The 21,530-nt window shown below is 33.8% G+C and overlaps 1 protein-coding gene and 1 long non-coding RNA gene across 8 annotated transcripts; both read left to right on the forward strand.

Moving 5' to 3' along the window:
• Positions 1–2,225: 2,225 nt before the first annotated feature.
• Positions 2,226–5,424, forward strand: LOC139871498 (uncharacterized). Its single transcript, XM_071859201.1, has 4 exons — positions 2,226–2,320; positions 4,000–4,418; positions 4,478–5,011; positions 5,114–5,424. The coding sequence occupies exons 1-4, from the start codon at positions 2,226–2,228 to the stop codon at positions 5,422–5,424; spliced, it is 1,359 nt and encodes a 452-aa protein (XP_071715302.1).
• A 1,393-nt stretch (positions 5,425–6,817) lies between these two features.
• LOC139872017 (uncharacterized) lies at positions 6,818–14,841 on the forward strand. Of its 7 annotated transcripts, none has more exons than XR_011766837.1 (7): positions 6,818–7,348; positions 9,097–9,446; positions 9,566–9,640; positions 9,734–9,808; positions 9,894–9,975; positions 10,432–10,693; positions 11,195–11,523. It is a non-coding gene; the product is annotated as an uncharacterized lncRNA (long non-coding RNA). The 7 variants fall into 7 exon arrangements; XR_011766838.1 differs by lacking the exon at positions 6,818–7,348 and adding an exon at positions 14,321–14,841 and having other exon boundaries at positions 8,613–9,446; positions 11,195–11,436; XR_011766839.1 differs by lacking the exon at positions 6,818–7,348 and adding an exon at positions 12,488–12,804 and having other exon boundaries at positions 8,613–9,446; positions 11,195–11,436.
• Positions 14,842–21,530: the final 6,689 nt, after the last annotated feature.

Here is a 21,530-nt window from a genome sequence, read left to right on the forward strand (position 1 = left end):
GTCTTGGTTTTAGTTTAATCAACACCTTCATTTTTTGCTTTTTGTTTTAGAAATGTGCACCATTTTATAGCCAATCAAAGTTACCTTTAATTTTTATGACTTTCAGAGGTGACCTGTGAATATAACTCCGACGAACATTTCGACGAGTTACCTGTCAGAGTGCGTCAGAGATCCGACGATGGTGGGATTTGTTTTGTTTCGTTCGGAAAACGATTTCGAGTTTAATGGTGTCGGTGGTGTCATCTAAATCGTTCGAAGACGAGTTCAAAATCTTGAATTAAATGTTGGGGTGTTTTGAATCTTAAATGAGAGAGAAATTTTTATATGCAGAGAAAAAAGATAGAGAGAGAAGACATCAAGTACACATATTGACTTTTTGAAAAGATATTGTGTCTTTAAAATGTACTGCCTCGAGTGCATATAGGAGTCGACCATTTCTATATCGTGGTCGACCAATAATGCAATGAAGGTTGGTCGACCACCTTGAAAAATGAGGTGGTCGACCAAGTTATAAGGTAGTCGATCAAAATAATGTTCGACCTAATGGTGTATATTGCCAAATTTTTTTTTGAAAAAAGTGTATTTTTTTTAATAACTTTGAAAAAAAAAAATTTTAGGCAATTTCGCTTGCAGGAACCTGTTCCTTAAATCACTCCTAGGGGCAGGCAGATCAGTTTTAATATTGAATGGAACCAGGAGTAAAACCCCTCAGGGTTAATCTAAAGCTCCATATTTCAAGCAGATTAACTAAGAAAGTGAGATGAACGAGACTCGAGCTCATGACCTCAACCCTAACCCAAAAAACAAAGAATGGGGATCTTGCAATTTTCTTAACTCTATTTACACATCACTTGATTATTAAAATGGATTTTCTTTTAAAAAAAATTTACAATTTTTTAGGAAGATATATTTAGGTTTTGACCGATCGTCAATCTTTAGGTTTGGCCTAATCATCAATTTGCATATTGTAATTATAAACTAATGAAATAGTGTTTAATGTATTTTTTTAACTTCTTTTATAACTTTTTAGGAATATATGCTTGGATTTGGACCACTCATCAATCTTTAGGTTAATGTGGACTAATCGTCGATTTACATATTGTAATTATAAACTACTGAAACAATATTTGAGGTATATAACAAAATCATTTTTTTAATGTGTTTTAAATTTTTTACAAAAACTTTTGGAGTGCATATACATAGATATTATATTTTGTCTTAATTATTTTAGAATTAATGTAATATATATATATATATATATATATATATATATATATATATATATATATATATATATATAGTAGTGAAATGACCTGTGGAATCACGGATTTGTTTAAACGAAACAGTTTAATAAACGTAAATATTAAAGTCATTTAGTTTAATGAACTATGGAACCAAGGATTCTGACTAAGAAACTTGTCGTTGTTTTTACAAACTTATTGATATATTTAATTTGGTCAGAATAAATGAACTACATTTATTCTCCCACCACCATCTTCCAATTTTCATCACAATTACTATTTTTCTTGTTATAAAAGCCTACATTAGAATCTTTTATTGAGACACGTATTTTGCATACATATGTAACTTAATTAATCTTGTAAAGGGAACTCTTGAATAATAATAATAATATAATAATTATAATTATAATAATAAAGTTTGCTTTAAAAATGAGTATTTATATTTTTAATAATAATTATTAGTAATAACAAATGTCTTTTGAAATTTTTTTAAAAATTAAAATACAATTATTATATTAAAATTGTACATTATGCTTCAAAGTTTGTATATGTGTTCATGGAGTGTTTTGTAAAAGATTGTACAATTTATTTTAAAGTTTGTATCTGGTCATGTGAGTGTTTTATAATAAGGTCATACATAATGCTTCAAATATTTTACATATGGTTATGTGAGTGTTTTACCATAAGGTTGTACATAATGTTCAAATATTGTACATATGATCATAAGGTGTTTTATTATAAGGTTGTACATTATATTTTATATATTATACAATTAGCATGTTAATATTTAGCTAATATTTTTTCTACATATTTTTGAATTTTTTTAGACTTGAATAATCTTTATTTATGAAATCATCATTTAAGAAATTTATATGATAATGATAATAGATATATAATTTATTTTGACCTGGTATCGAAAGGTATGCGTCTACGGGATGAGGTGAATTTTCTAAAAAACCCAACCTAATTAGGTTTTAGTTAAAAATGGGAAACACAAAGGGAGATGGTGGATTACATTTGTTCAAAGATGCTCGGGGTTCGTTGGTGGAATCTTCAGAGTGTTTTTTTGGTATCGAGAGGTCTCTTTGGTTACCAGCCTTGGGATAGGTGTTCTTGGGTTCCCGGACGGGTGTTTCGCGTTTGTGTTGTTGATGATTGGCGTTTGCTGACGAGGACGGGGTTGTTGATTTGGCTTGAAGTCTTTCGGGCTCTGTCTTTTTGCCTTTAGCATTTGGTTTCCGGTGATCATTTGCGAGGGTTTATCTTGCTTGGAGTAATATGTATCGAGGTCTCGTAGGTCACTGGGTTTACACTTTTAGGGTTTCTTCAAGTTTTTTTTGCTAGTATTGTCAATCACATGTATTGGTTGAGTTGTTTACAATTTTCAATAGGCGTTTATAGGTTTAAACGCTTGTAACACATCACAGATCGTTGAATCTGTACAATTGTAATCCCTGATCTTTTGATCTCATATATATATATATATATATATATATATATATATATATATATATATATATATATATATATATATATATATATATATATATATATACACTTAAAAAAAAAAAAAAAACCTAGTGTGCATTAATTAATATGTCAATGGACCAAAATATACAAAATAATGATAATAATAATACATCCAATTGGAAGGAAACTTAATACCGTCTAAGACCAAAATATACAACATAATACTCGTGTGCATTAATACCGTTAAAGACTTTGTTCCCGAAATCGTTTGAGAAAGAATAGAAATAAAATAAATATGAAGGAAGTGGATTTTTTAATTTAAAAAGAAAAATTGGAAGGAAAATAATACATCCAGTTTCTTTCCTTTGCCTCCAACGTTTCTGTTTTACAATAATTGTCAACTTATAAATACAACTACTATCACTAAAATCTTCAATTTATCATCATTATTTACTTTTAATTATTTTTACTTTAACTAAATCTAGTTTAACTTATGTAAAATACTAAAGTATAAAGACAAAATTGACATTTATCATATTTATTGTATTTTAAATCAAATAAAATTCGTAGTGGACACTTTAATTTTTTGAGACGAACGAAATAGTAAGTTTGTAGTAAGAAATACAGTAAAGAAAATTGCCATTAGCATATCTTTCTGTAGTTGTTGTGTGTATGGATCAAAATGGACTGAGTTAAAATGGATTATATATTTAATGGATTGTGGTCCGTGTAAGAATGAATACGAGTTGACTTAAAACCAGTGTCACGATGGAATAGCTCAAGATGTAATCAGCCCACCTCTTCTTTTGATCCATTTCATCATCTTAATTAAATTAAAATATTTTTTCCTTACTACACCACTTTTATAATTTTGGTGACCTTGTGTAGTATAGTTACTGTCATTAAACAGCAAAAGAAGAGACTCAAATCATTGTTTTTTTGTCTTGTCAGACCACTCACATCGGGAGCTTCGTTGCTCCGCCGTTGACCCCGCCGTTGAACGGCGCTGATGTTAGCGGCCGTGGTAGGGTCGCGGTTGGGGTGACCGTGCTCCAATATGCGGTGTATTGACATGTTGGAAGACGCTGTGGTGGAGCCCAAAAGGGAATAAACACGTTTGAATATAGCCGTTGCCCTTTTTTTTTTTCTTTTTTTTTTTTTTTTTCAAACTTGCACACTATAAATAGAAACCCATTTCATACATTATTTAACACTTCAACTATTAATACACAAAACACTTTATAAAAAATATATTTGTTAATGGATCGAGATAACGAAAATTATGAAGAGGCGTTAATGCAACGCAAGTACTCGATGTAATTGGTTTTTTAGAAGAAGAAGAAGAAGATGATGATGAAGCCGAAGGTGAAGTTGTATCGATACCTAGAGCTCCTAGAAGTCACTTTCCTAGAGATCGAGAAGGAAAAGCTAGACAACTATTCAACGATTATTTTTTCGACACCCCGACTTTCCCGCTCGATAGGTTCCGGCGACGCTTTCGTATGAGCAAGTCTTTGTTCATCCGTATATGTCGAGGTGTAATCAATTTTAATCTAGAACCTATACCCGATTATATTAATTATTTTAAACAAATACGAGATGCAACCGGTTTATTCGGCTTTAACGTTTTTCAAAAATGTACGTCCGCTATAAGACAATTAGCGTACGGTGTTGCACCTGATGCTTTTGATGAATACTTACACACGGGTGAATCAACTTCTTTTTTTTTTTTTTTTTGAACAACGATACTTCTTATTTATATTTAGAAAACTTTTGCAAGAGTGTTTTACACTTATATTCGGTCAAGTACATGAAAAGGCCAAATGCACATGATGTGCAACGTTTAATTTCTAAACATGAAGAAATACATGGTTTTCCAGGTATGTTAGGGAGCATCGATTGTATACATTGGGGTTGGAAAAATTGTCCAGTTAGTTGGAAAGGGCAATTTACTCGAGGTGATCATGTTTACCCAACAATCATGTTAGAGGCAGTTGCCTCGTATGATACATGGATTCGGCATTCCTTTTTTGGGCCGGCTGGTTCAAACAACGACATAAACGTTCTAAATCAATTGGATTTATTTAACGAATTACTAAAAGATATGTCACCTCCATGTAACTACACTGTTAATAGATTGCATTTTAGTAGAGGTTATAATTTGGCGGATGAGATTTATTCAGAATGGTCAACTCTTGTTAAATCTTTCAAAAATACCAATGATCCAAAAGCAAAGAAATTTAAAAGATTCCAAGAGTCTGCTAGAAAAGATATTGAACGAGCTTTTGATATACTTCAAGGTCGATTCGCAATTATTAAAAATCCGGCACGACAATATTATATAAGCAAAATTCAAATTATTATGTATACTTGAGTGTTGTTACATAATATAATAACCGAAGACAATGGTCGTGCATTTTGTGGTCTCGAAGAAGATTATCCGCCGACGCGTCGTTCTCGACATTTAGAATTCCATGAACGGGTTGCACTACATATGCGAATGGATAAAGAATTAAGGAATAAAGGCAGTCATCATTTTCTTCGAGATAATCTTATTGAACACATTTGGAATCTTCCACCAAACAACCGTATTCGCTATCATCCAAGTTCGGGACTTTCAAACATTCCCGAACATGTGACTGATCCACAACTAGATGTAGAAGATGAAGATGATGAGGTCGAAGAAGAGTATGAAGATGAAGACGAAGACTAGTTTATGATTATTGTATGTTTTTTAATTTTCATGTACTTTTATTTAATGTTTAATGTAATGTAATGTTTAACTTTAATGGAATGTTTATTTTTTGAACAACACTTTTATTCAAACCACAAATTCAAACGGTTACATTTTTTGAAATACAACATAATTAAAATAAACTTAAAAGATAACCACAACCACAACCACAACCACAAACACAAACACTAACACAAACACAAACACAAACACAAACTGTTACATGATACTTAATCTTCTTGCGATTCAGGAACGTCCGACCAGAATTGACCATCACTATAGTAAGCAGAACTACATGGCGGAGAGTAGTCTTCATAAACCAAATACTGAGATATTACATTTGAACGCCATGAGAGAGTTTCTTTGATCAAGTCCCAAGCTTTTCAGTCCGAAGACTCATCGCCGACAATTCGGGAAGACAGTCGTCTTCAAAGTACAGAACATCATTGTGTTCGAAGGGTACGTTTTGCTTCAAGAAAACTAATACAGTTTCTAACCCGATGTCACGAATGTCGATTTTGGCAAACGTGACCTTTTTACCACTAGTGTAATCATACACTTTGTACTCCGAATCGAAACCACCATCGTAGTAAAAGTTAAACGAAGCAATCATGGGGGAGTAGTCAACGTTTTTTTTTTTTTTTTTAAGTTGTTTGAGTTTGAGTTTGAGAAAGAAGAAGATGAAGAAGTGTGTATTTAATGAGTTGTGAAGGGTTGTTTATATAGAGGTGGAATAAGTAGCCGTTTTTTAAATAAAAAAACTGTTCATTTTATAGCCGTTGGCTTTTGATTTTTTTTTTAATTTAAAAATATATATAATAATAATAATAATATTTATAATAAATAAGAATAATAAAATATTAATTATTGGAAGTGGGGTCAATGTGATGGGTGTGATGGATGTTAATGAATATGGTTGGAAGAAGCTGGTAATGTGACGCTGATGTGACATCAGTGTGATTCCATGTGTCATGGATAAGAGTGGTCTCAATTTCAATTTCAAGTATCTTTCATGCAGCCAACTTTCAAAAAAAAGTATGAATGAGCTTTTGTAGACAATGAGTCAATGATACATCTTTATGGATTTTCAACGATATAGTCAGATTTTGAATTTGAATTTAATATTCAATTGAACACAAAAGGGTGCAGACTTTTTATTTATTTATTTTTTTTTGGCAAAAAACTGAAAAATAAAATATCAAAAAGACTTTTCACTAAGTTTTGAAAAGCCAACCATTACAAAATGGATGGGCATGGATTTACAACTTTATAACCACCAAATCCAGCTCAGACTTTAAGATCTAATGAGACTGGCTAAAACATTCAATATAAATTCCTCACAGTAGAACTAAAATGCACCAATCTGAATTTTTACTCTTGTAGACTTGAGCTTTGAATTATTATTCATCTAACCATTCCAAATCAAAAAAACGCCATATTAATTTCCCGTAATTGAAACTTCAACCCCATTGGCCAAATCCCCTTGCTTCCTAATTCCCGTAATTGAAACTTCAATCCTATTGGCCAAACCCCCTGCTATCACTGTTTCACTGTAGCAACTACACTGTTCAACTGTAGCAATCGTGTTTATTTTTTATTTTTTATTTTTTTTTTGTAAACCTCCCTGAAGCTTCTACTTTCCTCACCCCACCTTCAAACCCTCAATTGAAGTGAGACTGCAGAGTCTCCATCGCCATCGACCACCACCGTCACCATGATCTCCAGCGCCATCACTTACATCACCCACCATCTCCGGCGTGAAACCGTTGGCTTCTCCTCTCTGCTCTTCCGTATGCGACCTAAACCTTGCACCTACACACCCTAATTTCAGTGATGTAATTTCTTCCATAGTAGAACCAACCAAATCATCATCCATGAGGGTTTTTGCAACATACACTTGAAGGTATGAATTTTTGTAAGCAATTTGTAAGTTGGTTTTGGTGATTAATTTTTAGTTAACATATTTTGTATTAGTTGCTTTATTTGAAGGAGTATGTTGTAAAGTGTTAATTCAGTTTCATGAAAGTATTAAGTTTTGATGAAATTTGGTTGAAAGTTATTGAAGCACACCAAGTGTTTGATAAAATGTCAACTTGGTGATGACTTGGTGATTTTCAACTAAATTATAAAGTGTATGCAAATTTGGTAAGATTATTTGTTTGCTACATAAAGATGATGGTATAGTAAATTTGTAAAGATGATGATGTTGAGTCAAATAAAGGAAACTTGGAAGTTCATGTTAAATTGATGTTATGGTGTTAAAGGAAAACAATGTCTTTGTTTTGGGTCATCACTTATTTACAATGGGTCAAACAGGTATAGTGAAACAGGTTAGCTCATTAGGCAACAGTTGAGTAATAGTCTGTGGAAGTTTTTTCTGTCAACTATTTGATCAGGGTGTAAAAATCTTTACCTGCGTTCATATGTATATTATGTAATTTATAACATTGTGACTCTCGGTGAACTTTTGCATCATATGAAACTCGCAAGGCATAGTGTATTACGACATGAAGCGTTGAACCATAGACGAAAACCAAATGTTGATTTTGTTGAGGTACAACTGTTATTTTATGCCATACGAAGTTCATTCTGTTTTTCAACACTATCACTTGCTGCTACATTTTTTTAATGATATTTTTATAAAAGCATTATCAAACATGTTTTGTCATGCTAGCTCATGGGCTATAAGGAAGAAATGTCTATAAAGAGTAGCTTAAAAATAAAATATATGTTCTTCTATTGGATTCCTTTGGTTGTGATGTTGATTGTTTTAAAATATAATTATGCTTCACATGCACAGCACTTTCGTCGTAATAATTATGGTTGTCCTGCAGCATTTTTATCGTGACTGATATTCAATAGTATTCGGTGTCAACTTTGGTCACCAATATTATATTAGATGAGTAACAATCTATTCTTTTTTACTAAGAATTTGGAGCGTTTAGGCATTACTAATAGTTTAAAGCACCTGGGGCATATTTCTCATCCATTTTATGATATAACCCATTAGGATTAAACTCACCCCAAATTAACCCATTCATGAGTGATTGGGTCACTTTTGCCACCATTATTGAGTGGTCCGTTAAAATTTTGCATATGTTTTTCAGGTTGTTAAGCAAGATCAGTGTAAGTCTACTGTTGCTTTTGGCTCTTCTTTAGGTAATGCATTTTGTTTTTTGCTGTTGAAAGGTGCCAAAGAAACTTTAAGCAGTAGTTGTGTAATATAGGTGGGAAAGTGTGTGAATCCATACATTAATGTTGCTGAATTTGTTTAGATTGGGTTAAATGATTTTGTAAATTGATGTTTTCAGTTGGCCCGAGGAGTTTTTTATTTTATTTTTATTTTTATTTTTATTTTTATTTTTATTTTTATGTTTTTTTTTTGCAAGTTGAAATTAAGGTCAAGCAAGGTCAACTTCGAAGCTACCTTCATTCTACTATGAATTTGAATTTCATGATATGCAAGTGCTATAAGAGTATTTATGCGATGAGTTCAGTTGGCGTCATTCTACTAGGCTATTACATCAGTATATTGGGACTCAGCTAGGCATATTAGCTTAATTTTCTTACTTACCATTAAATTAGCAAACTCAATTGCAGATTCTGATTAAAATTATTACATCTTTGAGTTGCACATTGTGTCATTGTTAGGAGGTGAACGTTTTGGACAATGAAAGTGCATCATGGCCTGTATATTTTTCAAGCAAGAGCGTGTAAATTTTATATATTGATCTCCATTCGCTTCCGATGCCCCCGCCTGAGCTAAATCCGATTTGTGTGGTTACGGCAGGCTACGGTTCATGATTTGGTGAGTTTATGTTGGTAATTTTTTGATTTTAAAGAAGGATTAGGTAATTTTGAGCCTGCGAATCTGCGACAGCTACATTAGAAATTAGGGTTTGACGCGACTCGCTTCGAACTGTCACTTCAATCGGTGTTGTTGCTGAGAAGAAGATAATGTCTGAGTTTAAATTTGGTATCCACGAAGGTTGAACAAACAGGTAAATTAATAGCTATTCTTTTATGTGTTTCTTTTTTTTTTTTTTTTTTTTGGGTTTATGGGTTGACATGTATGAGCATCCGGATGTGGTATTTATTTGTTTTTTGTAATAATCTATAGGCTCAACGAAGAGACGTGAAGTTACTAAATGGCTTGGAAGATTGTAGGTCGATTGTAGATAACAAAGTGTCACTGGTATGATTTATGTACTTCTTTTCTTTAATCTTGCATTTTGATATATATATATTGGTGCTAATGTTGGCGGAAATTTTTTATATATTACGTTAGGTGAGTTTTTTATTTTGAGTATAGTGGATGTTGGCGGCTCAACGTGTGCAACTTCGATTTCTGTTAATATAGGAGGTATGTCGTTTTAGCTGTAACTAATATCCGCTTTTATAGATATAGTATGGATAGTATGGATATCATATACTATGTGTCTTTACAGAGTTGTCACATGTGGTTCAGTGGTTCTCATATTCATATGAATGTTTCAAGAATAATTCATACCGTTATACATGATAATAAAGGTTAGTAGTTGCTTTATTATCCTTGGTTCTAAGAGCTGCTTTTATGTATTCATGTAAAAGGGCAATTTTGACCCGTTTGGGTATAAATGACATAAATCTGAGTCAAACAAATGATTTGAAGTCATAAAAAAAGTTTAGAAGTTGCTTTTTGAGATGTAGAAGTAATTTGGTCAGTTTGTCGAGCCGGAAAACAAAAAGAGTCATTAACTATTTTATTCAAATTACTTACTCATCATATTTTTTCTCTAAACATTATTAAATTTGTTAGATTTTATTAACCTTCCTTATGGTTGACAATTGTATCTATTAGTGAGGACATGTAGTCGTTGCAATTTATGATCAGTTTGTTCTATTAAATTAAATTAGTATGTATATTTAGTTACGTTACAATTTATGATCAACTGCCATTGCAATTTATCTATTGTTTTCTTATAATTTCTTATTTTATTACATTAGAAAAAAGAGGACAAGATACAAGCCTACATGTAGTGGTATATGGTGTGAGAAACCTGAACTCTAAAAATAATGACACAACAATGATGAGATGGCCTTTGACTCACCTAATCTAATCAGACCTTCAACAGGCAAAAAAAAATGAAGAGTCTGCGTGTCAATATGGATTAAAATTCTTATTAGAAGTTAAAAATCTAGAAGAAGAATGGAGGACTGAACCGGTTGACTAACCAGAGCTGTTGCTATTCATAACCAGTTCGAGCAGGTATTTTCCTTGAATATTTTGTAACATGTACTGAAATTTTTTGAAATTTGGATTTGTAACTTTTTTATGTGATTATGATATTGTTTTAGCAACATACGATGTAAGTACATATATGTAAACTTTTTATTGAACCTATCTGAACTATCAACCTTTAAATAAGATGCAGTAACATACACTAAATGTTTATAGCCATTCGCACAATTTGTTGCTAATGGTATAAGTTTAATTCATTTAACCCAAAAAGATTAAATATATTTAAGTAAAGTAAAACACACTCCAATAGTAGTCCAAAGTAGACTAAATCCTCTACCAATTTGAACAACATATACGTTGTAAACCACTTGGCTAAATTATCATTGATGTTTAGATCTCTTTGTACGTATATATAGCATAAAATATTAGATGTAAAACAACAGAATTGCAGGCATGAAACGATTTACTGTGCACAAAACTACAAACTAATTAGATATACTAATCACTATTTTTTTTTATATCATGTAGTGACAATATTGGCTCTCGAAATGGATTAGGGTGACAAAAATATAACACCCACCTCCGATCAAAGCTTTTGAATGAACAACATGTATCTTCCAAATTCACTTTCAAACCGTCAATGAATATATGGTTTCGAACCAATAGTCAATGAAGAAGACATTGAAGAAACCATAAGTTATGCACCACCACACACAAAGTTTGGGCCATCCACAAGAAGATATCGCAGCAGCAAATCACTAACAACCCAGGTAATTTTCAAACACCGCTTTTAAACTGATGATCAAAAAAATTTCCCAGACATATATCTCCACAGGTATACAAGAACACCAACCCTAAAAGAATATGTTCTATAATACGCTACGTAATTCAGTATGTAGTTCTAAGTTATCTTATGCAATCCAATATGTTTACTAAAAACCGCCGCAACGCGCGGACCCTAAAACTAGTTCTATCCAAATTGCCCACAAGGAAGATGGGCCAATAAGACCCCAAAACCCAACTATCGTTGGCCAACAAGGCCCATAAAATTTGAACTCGCAACTCTTCATAATTGTCAAGTTGTAGACCAAAATTTAAATCCCACTGAATAAGGCTATTGCCATCTACACTTCCACACACTGAAATCGATCCTTGTTTCAACATTCAATGGAAGGAATGTAAGCAGAGTAGCGATTCAATTTTGACAAAAATGGTCTCTAAGATTGAAGCAATCCTCTCTCCAATAGCATCGTAAATGACTCCCTTCTATACTTCATTAAGAACATTACGTGAAACGTCTTCCACTTTAGTATCTTGAAATGTCACACATTGAATTTGGAGCTTCGAAATCAACCTTCCTCCTCTACGGCCCTTATCTCTACTTCCGAGCCCTCTAGATTTCCATGAAGCTATTTTCATTGTTTTGGTTTGGTTGGTTGTTCACTACTATCAAACATACCCTCTAGAAAATTCTCAAAAACATCATCTTTTTTATCTTTACTATTTTTCTTAGGGTTTAGAACTTTACCTTTAACCTTAAAAGGTTTGCGAGGCACACTCTCTTCCCGATCATATTGCGATTGGATCTACCCTTCCGCCTCAGCTCAATTTTCCAATTCTAATTCAACATCCTCGTGCAAGTCACTAGATTTATTTTTCTTCCTTTTATGACCCTTGATTGGACTTCTATGAACTGATCCCACCTCTTGATTGGTATGAAGTTTGGACTTTAGAGCATTCTCTTATAAAAAGCGCATGTTGATCTACAATCTAATGTTGGACATTGATAAGTATCTTGTTTATCATGTGAGAACCTTGCAGAATGGAAGAATGATGGTTCGTTGGGGATTTCCACTTCAAAACAAGATTATGCCTGGACAAGCGCATTCTTTGTGGGTTTAGCAGTTGGGCTTGGGCATGTAAGCTTTAAACTTGATCTATTACCCTCAGCTACAATTGAAAACGTAGGGTTTTGTGAGGAATTGACATCGTCTACAACTTCAAATACTTTGGGGTTGTTTTCTGTTACAACAAAAGTACTTTTCCAACTTTTTTTTTAAGATTATTATGAGTGCTTTTTAAAATAGGATCTCTTTCAAACACCTTTATTGGCTCAGTGTTCGATTTGTTCCCCAAAACCACCCCTTTTTACTTTTCATAGACATGTAGGTTTAAGTTGGGAGGTGTACTATTGTCCTCTGGTTGCAAGGAAATTCTCGATTTCCGACTACCAGATTCAAATTTTGAATCTTTGTCTGCTTGAATGCCTCCCTGATCGCAAAATTTTTCCGATACCGGAGTGGAAGGTACGGATTCCGGCAACCCATCGGAACCTTCATCATTGATGATCGGGCCATCACCAAAATTAACCCCAGAGTTATCGTTAGTCCGTTGTACCTCATCATCAACAGCAGAGGTAACGTTATCGATGAAAACCTCCATATATTCAGTAACGATATGATTAATCGGATTAAAATCCGGACCCACTTCATGTGCCCACAACCTGACTTTTTTTTTGTTCTTCAAAGTCACGATCGTTTCTTTCTTGATGATACTAGGAACAAAAACCTCCATGAATATGAAAAAAGGATCCTGCTTGTATTAACTCATGTGGGCTTTTAGGCATAAACAATACATCTCCTAGGTCATTTACCTCCGCTACTACATTCTCCAGGCATCCTTAATCAATAGGAATTCCACGTACCTCGACCCAAACCGCTCTAGAGTATCTCCCCAGTCAATCTTTCATCAGAATAACCGTAAAAGCTCCTCATTGTCCTTGCCAAACCGCGGGCCTTGACGAATATTCTCCAAGTCCGTGCACCTCACCATACATCTGTATGTACCCCATAAACAACATTTATCGATTTTAACTTTCCTATCGGTGAGCCACTTGGCTAGTTTAAGTTTGGAAAAGCGATATTGTCAATGATCAAATCCATCATGTTTAACCCATCACTCATTTCCTCATTGAGCTGCAATTCAGTGAAACCATTATTATCATCATGCTTCTTGTAGTTACTTTCTTTTCTCCCACATTGTCTAGCATGCCTAGATTCTCGTTTTTTATGGGAGTTGTGCACCTTCTCAAATTTTGCCCTACCCATTCTCAACTTTTTGCCCATTAAAACTCTTCCATTCATGAATTTGATTGCATCCGTAGCTTGATAATAATTCTCAATTTTGATGAAAGCTAAATTTTGCCCCGTCCTCCAAGCAATGTTTTGAATCCATCCATACCTCCTAAAAGCTTCACTAATTACCATTGGAGTGGTAGCCCTAGCTAAGTTGCCCAGAAAAACCGTTGAGATCCTGCGTACGTGTTGTCTTTGAAACCCCTCATTTGTATTTCTTCGACCGTCATAGTTCGAGTTCTTCACCGGGCTACGTCCCACAACAGCTTTAGCGTACGAGCGTGTTAGTGGTAGAGTAGATGACACCGGGTTAATGGTAGGAATTGGAAGAGATTTAGTAGGACTGGAAATTGAAACAGAAGTTTTTTGGGTTGAAGAATGAGTTTGAATTGGTTGATTTGAAATTGGAAGAACGGGGGGAGAAGGCTGTTGTACGGAGGCCATTTTTACAATTACAAACCTCTATATTTCCTATTTTTATGAATAGTTTACCTGGTGATCATCCTATTCAAGTTGTTAGGGTGCAGACTCTAATGTCATCAATGGCAAAGAACTTAATGGCTCACACAGAAAAGTGGAGGTAAAAACCGGGGCGAGCTTGTTAAAGTTGCATGAATAATGATGACAACTTAGATTTTGGAGACGCGGTGCACATGTTATTTAGAGACTATCCTGTTAAGATCACGCTGAAACTTCTTCTGTTAGGGATACGTATTGTTTCAAACGATGAAGGTTTCTTTCAAGATTTGGTTGATCGAGGATTGTTAGCGCTCCGTCAACGGCTATATTGATCGGCAATAGTTCTTCCAATGTTTTATCCTCTAAATTTGATAATCGGTCAGGGAAAGATATTAGACGCGAGAAGGTGAACGGAGAGATGAAAAGGCCTTCTGTTGTTGGTGTTTTGTTTTTGTTTGTTTGTAGTTGTCGAGTTCTTGAGGATAGTTTGTTTCTTTCGTTTGATTTTGTTTGTGTTCGTTTCGTGATTGGTTAGTTGGTAATGGTGGAAGCTCTATATAGATAGTTATAGTTAGTTGTTCGCTTTCTAGGTACTAGTCTCTTCGGGTTTATGTTTTATCTTTCGGTTGATGACGTTTTCTTTTAGAAAGCGTAATTGGTTTCTATATGAGCTATCGCTATTTTTACAAAAAAATAATAATAATAATAATAATTTAATATACTAAGGTGGGGATTAATATCCAATCAATAACACTCTCTTAGTTGGGCGGTTGGAGAAGACTACGACTCGTCATATGTTCGAAAGCACATTGAGGAAGATCGTTGTGCTAGTCTAGTGTGTTTTGTTGGTGGACGATTCGCCGTTGTCAGAAGATAAAGTGTCTGCGTTCCTGGCAAGACATTCGATTTTGGTTTCTGACATTCATATGGTTGGATTTTTTGACTGTATCATTGTATGTTTAGACAGGGCTAATTCTGATAAGCTCTTGAATCCAATCACGATGGTTTTGTGTTGGTCTCTCAATTCCCGTTACTCGTTGGTCGTTTCTTTCGTTTTGCTTGGGTTGAGATGAGTGGTATTCATACTTCCTTTGTTTCGGACATCAATGTTGGAAATGTGGCCGCCTTAGTCGGTGGGGTTTTATCATTGGCAAAGTCGTCCTCTTGTCTCGGTAATATTGGATGCTGCTTTGATTTTGTTAAATACCCTTACGTCAAGCATATCCACGAGTTGCTGGAAGTGGATATGGGTGATTCGATGGCATCGAGTACACATGTTTGGGTAAATGAGATTGGTGTTGTGGATGAAATCAGTCGCTTTGTTAATTTGCGTTTTTCTAATGAAGCTTTGGGCCTGTTGAATCAGTTTATTATGAATGGGAATGATCCGGTGGTCGATGTGGCTATGGATTTCAAGGACTATTCCACTTGACGTTTCTAGTATCCCGGTTGTTAGTTCTCCAACAAAGGTTTATTATGCAAATCATCCTAATAAGTACAAGTGTGCCTTGGATTAAGCCGCGGTTAATTCTGAGATTGATATGGCAACAGTTGGTGGTAGGCTAGAATTAAGTTTATATATATATATATATATATATATATATATATATATATATATATATATATATATATATATATATATATATATATATATATATATATGTTATAATTCAGTAGGCTTATAACTACCTTTAGTGGTTTGATTCTTGATGTTATAATTCAGTAGGCTTATAACTACCTTTAGTGGTTTGATTCTTGATGTTATAATTCAGTAGGCTTATAACTACCTTTAGTGATTTGATTCTTGATTTAGAATACTAATAATGAAGTGTAAGAACAAAGATGATAATGGAGAGAAAGAAAGAAACACTTTGTAAGTGTGAGAAATGGTGCCATTTTAATGCTTGCATTCATGAGTATTTATAGCCTAAAATCTCAATATAAAAATACATACTTTGTGTACCAAAATTGACTATATGTATACACCAAAATTGACTATCCATATCTATATTATTATTATTATTATAACACTCCCCCTTGGATAGCAATTTTATTTTGTTGAAGATCAACTATAAATTACTGCCTCGTTAAAAACCTTGCTAAAGAAAACCCAGTGGGAAAAAACTTTAGCTAAGGGAAAAAGAGTGCAGCATGGAGTTGACTCCCCCTCAAGTAGACATCGCTTCAGCTGTTACATCTTTTGAACATGTCTCATGCCAATGTTATGAACGTGTGTTCTGAAAATAGCAGTTGGAAGTGCTTTCGTGAAAAGATCAGCAGAGTTTTTGCTAGATTGCACATATCTCATTTCAATCTGGTTGTCCTTAATGAGATTTTGAGTGTATGAGAAGAATCTAGGTGGTATGTGTTTTGTTCGGTCACTTTTGATATACCCTTCTTTCATCTGTGCTATGCAAGCTGCATTATCTTCATAGATAGTTGTTGGACTTTTATCGCGTTCTAGTCCACAAGAATCAGTAATGAGTTGTGTCATTGATCTCAACCAAAAACATTCTCGAGTAGCTTCATGTAATGCAATCACTTCGGCATGATTTGACGATGTAGCAACAAGTGTTTGTTTTTGAGAACGCCATGATATTGCAGTACCTCCATTTAGGAATACATATCCAGTTTGAGATTTAGCTTTATGTGGATCAGATAAATAACCTGCATCTGCATAACCAACCAAATCTTGTTTTGATTCGTTAGAATAAAATAATCCTAAATCAGTAGTTCCTCGAAGGTATCGAAATATGTGTTTGATCCCATTCCAGTGTCTTTTGGTAGGAGCAGAGCTGAACCTTGCCAACAAATTAACTGCAAAAGAAATGTCAGGTCTTGTACAATTTGTAAGATACATAAGAGCTCCAATTGCACTAAGATATGGTACTTCTGGTCCAAGAATGTCTTCTTGATCTTCACATGGACGAAATGGATCAGCTTCAACATTGAGTGATCTAACAACCATAGGAGTACTTAATGGTTTTGCCTTGTCCATATTGAAACGTTTCAAAATCTTTTCAGTATATGTTGTTTGATGTACAAGTAAACCATTAGGCATATGCTCAATTTGTAAACCAAGGCAATACTTGGTTTTTCCGAGATCTTTCATTTCAAATTCTTTCTTTAGAAGTTGAATGGCTTCATGGATCTCTTTATTTGTACCTTAAATCCTTCAGGTATCTTCATATATATATCACTATCAAGTGATCCATATAGATAAGCAGTCACAACATCCATGAGATGCATTTCTAAATTTTTAGAAACTGCCAGACTGATTAAGTACCTAAAAGTAATTGCATCCATAACAGGAGAATAAGTTTCTTCATAATCAATTCCCGGTCTTTGAGAAAAACCTTGAGCTACAAGTCTAGCTTTATACCTTGTAACTTCATTTTTCTCATTTCTTTTTCGGACAAAAATCCATCTGTATCCTACAGGTTTCACATCTTTAGGAGTGAGAATGATGGATCCGAAAACTTTTCTTTTATTGAGTGATTCTAATTCAGCTCGTATTGCTTCTTTCCATTGAGCCCAATCATGTCTATTTTGACATTCAACCATAGATGTTGGTTCTGGATCATCATCATTATTCATGATGTCATATGCAACATTAAATGAAAATTTCTCATCAAGATTTTTCATTTCATTTCGGTTCCATAATATTTTTGAATATGCATAATTGATTGCAATTTCTGTATTGACATCATCAATCTCCTCTGCAGTAGGAGTACTGATTTGTGGTTCTTCTTGAACACTTTCTTTTACTTCATTATCAGCTGATTTTCTTTTTCGAGGATTTTTATCCTTTGAACCGATTGGTCTTCCACGTTTCTGACGTGGCAAAGATTCATGAGTGACGTTATTGCCAGCTTTTGGAATTTCAATTCGAGCTGGAGTATTTACTGCTGGTATATATGATTTTGTCACCGTTTTTGTATCTGTAAATGCATCAGGCAATTGATTTGCAAGTTCTTGTATATGCATTATCTTTTGAACTTCTGTCTCGCATTCTTTTGTGCGAGGATCAAGATACTTTAATTGAGGTTCACACCATGAAACATCATTTTCTTTATTTTTCATTTCTCCCCCTAATCTAGGGAACAATGTTTCATTAAAATGACAATCAGCAAAACGTGCTGTAAAAACGTCACCTGTCATAGGTTCAATATACCTTAATATTGAAGATGTTTCATATCCAACATATATTCCCAACCTCCTTTGAGGACCCATTTTTGTACGTTGTGGTGTCGCAATTGGAACATACACTGCACAACCAAATGTTCTAAGATGGGAAATATTTGGCTCTTGACCAAAAGCAAGTTGTAGGGGGGAATATTTATGACTTGCACTTGGTCTGATGCGAATCAATGCAGCAGCATGTAAAATTGCATGACCCCATATAGATACAGGGAGTTTTGTTCTCATTATCAATGGTCTAGCGATTAACTGTAAACGTTTAATCAATGACTCGGCTAAACCATTTTGTGTATGCACATGAGCAACAGAATGTTCAACAACAATTCCTATAGACATGCAATAGTCATTAAATGCTTGAGATGTAAATTCACCAGCATTATCAAGTCTCACCCTTTTAATGGTGTAATCAGGAAAATGAGCTCTCAATTTAATAATTTGGGCAAGAAATTTTGCAAATGCCACATTACGGCTTGATAACAGACAAATATGAGACCATCTGCTAGATGCGTCTATTAGAACCATGAAATATCTAAATGGTCCACATGGTGGATGAATTGGTCCACATATATCACCTTGAATTCTTTCAAGAAACATTGGTGATTCTTTCTCAACCTTAAGTGGTGAGGGTCTAGTTATCAATTTTCCAAGAGAGCAAGATGTACATGGAACCATTGTATCATGATGGATTTTTCTATCCTTTAGTGGATGTCCATGAGTACATTCAATAATCCTTTTCATCATTGTTGATCCTGGATGGCCTAATCTGTTATGCCATAAACTGAATACACCAGGATCAATATATTTTTCGTTAACTACCATATGTATTTCTGGTACATTTATATGTGTATAATGTAATCCAGAACTAAGTCTTGGCAGTTTTTCAACCACATGACTCTTGTCAGTGATACTTAAATATTTCTCATTTTCTGTTGTCACTGACTGATAATCATACCCGTTAAGGTATATGTCGGAGAAACTCAATAAATTTCTGCTTGACTTGGGAGAAAATAAGGCATCATTTATTAAAAATTTTGTACCATTTGGTAGTATGAAATTTGCCTTTCCTATCCCTTTTATCAAGTTAGCAGGTCCTGATATTGTATGTATAGTTCCTTCCGTTGGTTTTAGATCAATAAAATATTTCTCGGATTTAAGTATAGTGTGTGTAGTTCCACTGTCTGCTATACAGAGATCTCCACCACTTGATTGATGTTGTATTCCAGCAAAATTCATATTGAACTTCATATATAAGAAATAAATAGTGAGTACATTAATATTACACAATATTTTAAACGCAAATAGATAGTACTGAAACATTTAGCAAACATAATGACAAAGACAGACGATATTAAATCGTTTATTTTTCAAAAGACACACAACTTAAACATTCAAGAAATCTTCATATAAATCAGATGGTTTCTCAGTGACTGTTGGATCAATATTATCCACAAAATTTACTTCCTTTTCTTTACCTTTCAGCGAATCCTGATACATCTTAACAAGATGTTTAGATGTTCGGCAAGTATTAGCCCAGTGGCCCATTCTACCACATCTGTAGCAAGATTCTTCAGAATTTTTAGAAGAATTTTCTTCAACATCTTGTTTAATGGGCTTGTTTTGTGGTTGATATTTATATTTTCGTGGATTACTATTTCTTTGACCACCACGGCCACGACCACGACCACGTCCACGCCCATTACCATTACCATAAGGATGGTTTCTACCATAGTTATGGCTTTTGGCATGATGATGGTGATGGTTATTATAACCACGACCTTGCCCGCGTCCTTGTCCCTGTTTATAATTATTTGCAGTATTTGCTTCAGGGATTGCAAGTGTACCAGTAGGACGGGATTGCTGATTTTTCATTAATAGCTCATCATTTTGCTCTGCAACTAAGAGATATGAATTAAGTTCAGGATATGTTTTGAACTTTAGCATTCTCAAATTTCTTTGTACTGTGATGTTTGCAGCATTCATTGTGGAGAAAGTTTTCTCCATCATGTCTGCATCACTAATTTCATGTCCACAGAATTTAAGTTGTGAACATGTATTATACAGAGCTGAGCTGTATTCATTTACTTTCTTAAAGTCTTGGAACCTTAATGTTCTCCATTGTTCCATTGCAGCTGGAAGTAAAATTTCTCTTTGATTATTGAATCTGCTTTTGAGACCTTCCCATAAAACATGGGGATCTTCTACAGTCACATAATTATTTTGTAAGCATTCATCAATATGTTGATGAATAAAGCAACATGCCGTAGCTTGTTCTTTTTCAGAACAAGTGTTGTTTTCATTTATGGTTTCAAGAATGCCCATTGATTTAAGATGCATTTTTACTTTTATAACCCATGGCATGTAGTTGTTTCCAGTTGATTCTAAAGGAGTAAATTTAAGCTTTTCCAGATTCGACATTTTCTATTATCAAAAATTAAAACAAACATCATGATAAATTAGAGTCAATTTATATTCATAAGTATATAAACATTAAACATAAATTTAATATAACATAAATGATAAGTAGGTGACAGTGTCGACCATGTGTAAGCAATCATAAATAAATGTTATATAACAAAAATATAAATATTAGTAAACATAAATGAAAATTTGGCGACAGTGTCGACCATATATTTTTTCAGGTGGTATAACCGACCTATATCATTCTGGTGGTATAACCGACCATATATCATTTTGGTGGTATAACCGACCATATATCATTTTGGTGGTATAACCGACCATATATCATTTTGGTGGCAGAGCCAACCATATTTAGTATTAAGATTATCGTGCTGATAACGTGTTATAATTCAGTAGGCTTATAACTACCTTTAGTGGTTTGATTCTTGATGTTATAATTCAGTAGGCTTATAACTACCTTTAGTGGTTTGATTCTTGATGTTATAATTCAGTAGGCTTATAACTACCTTTAGTGATTTGATTCTTGATTTAGAATACTAATAATGAAGTGTAAGAACAAAGATGATAATGGAGAGAAAGAAAGAAACACTTTGTAAGTGTGAGAAATGGTGCCATTTTAATGCTTGCATTCATGAGTATTTATAGCCTAAAAT

This window comes from Rutidosis leptorrhynchoides, chromosome 10, assembly GCF_046630445.1.
Source record: "Rutidosis leptorrhynchoides isolate AG116_Rl617_1_P2 chromosome 10, CSIRO_AGI_Rlap_v1, whole genome shotgun sequence".
Lineage (NCBI taxonomy): Eukaryota > Viridiplantae > Streptophyta > Magnoliopsida > Asterales > Asteraceae > Rutidosis > Rutidosis leptorrhynchoides.

Coding starts and splice junctions, on each gene's coding strand:
- LOC139871498 (XM_071859201.1), top strand. CDS start 2,226: ATGGGAAACACAAAGGGAGATGGTGGATTACATTTGTTCAAAGATGCT. Junction 2,321..3,999: donor TGTTTTTTTGGTATCGAGAG/GTCTCTTTGGTT, acceptor AAAATTATGAAG/AGGCGTTAATGCAACGCAAG. Junction 4,419..4,477: donor TGATGAATACTTACACACGG/GTGAATCAACTT, acceptor ATTTATATTTAG/AAAACTTTTGCAAGAGTGTT.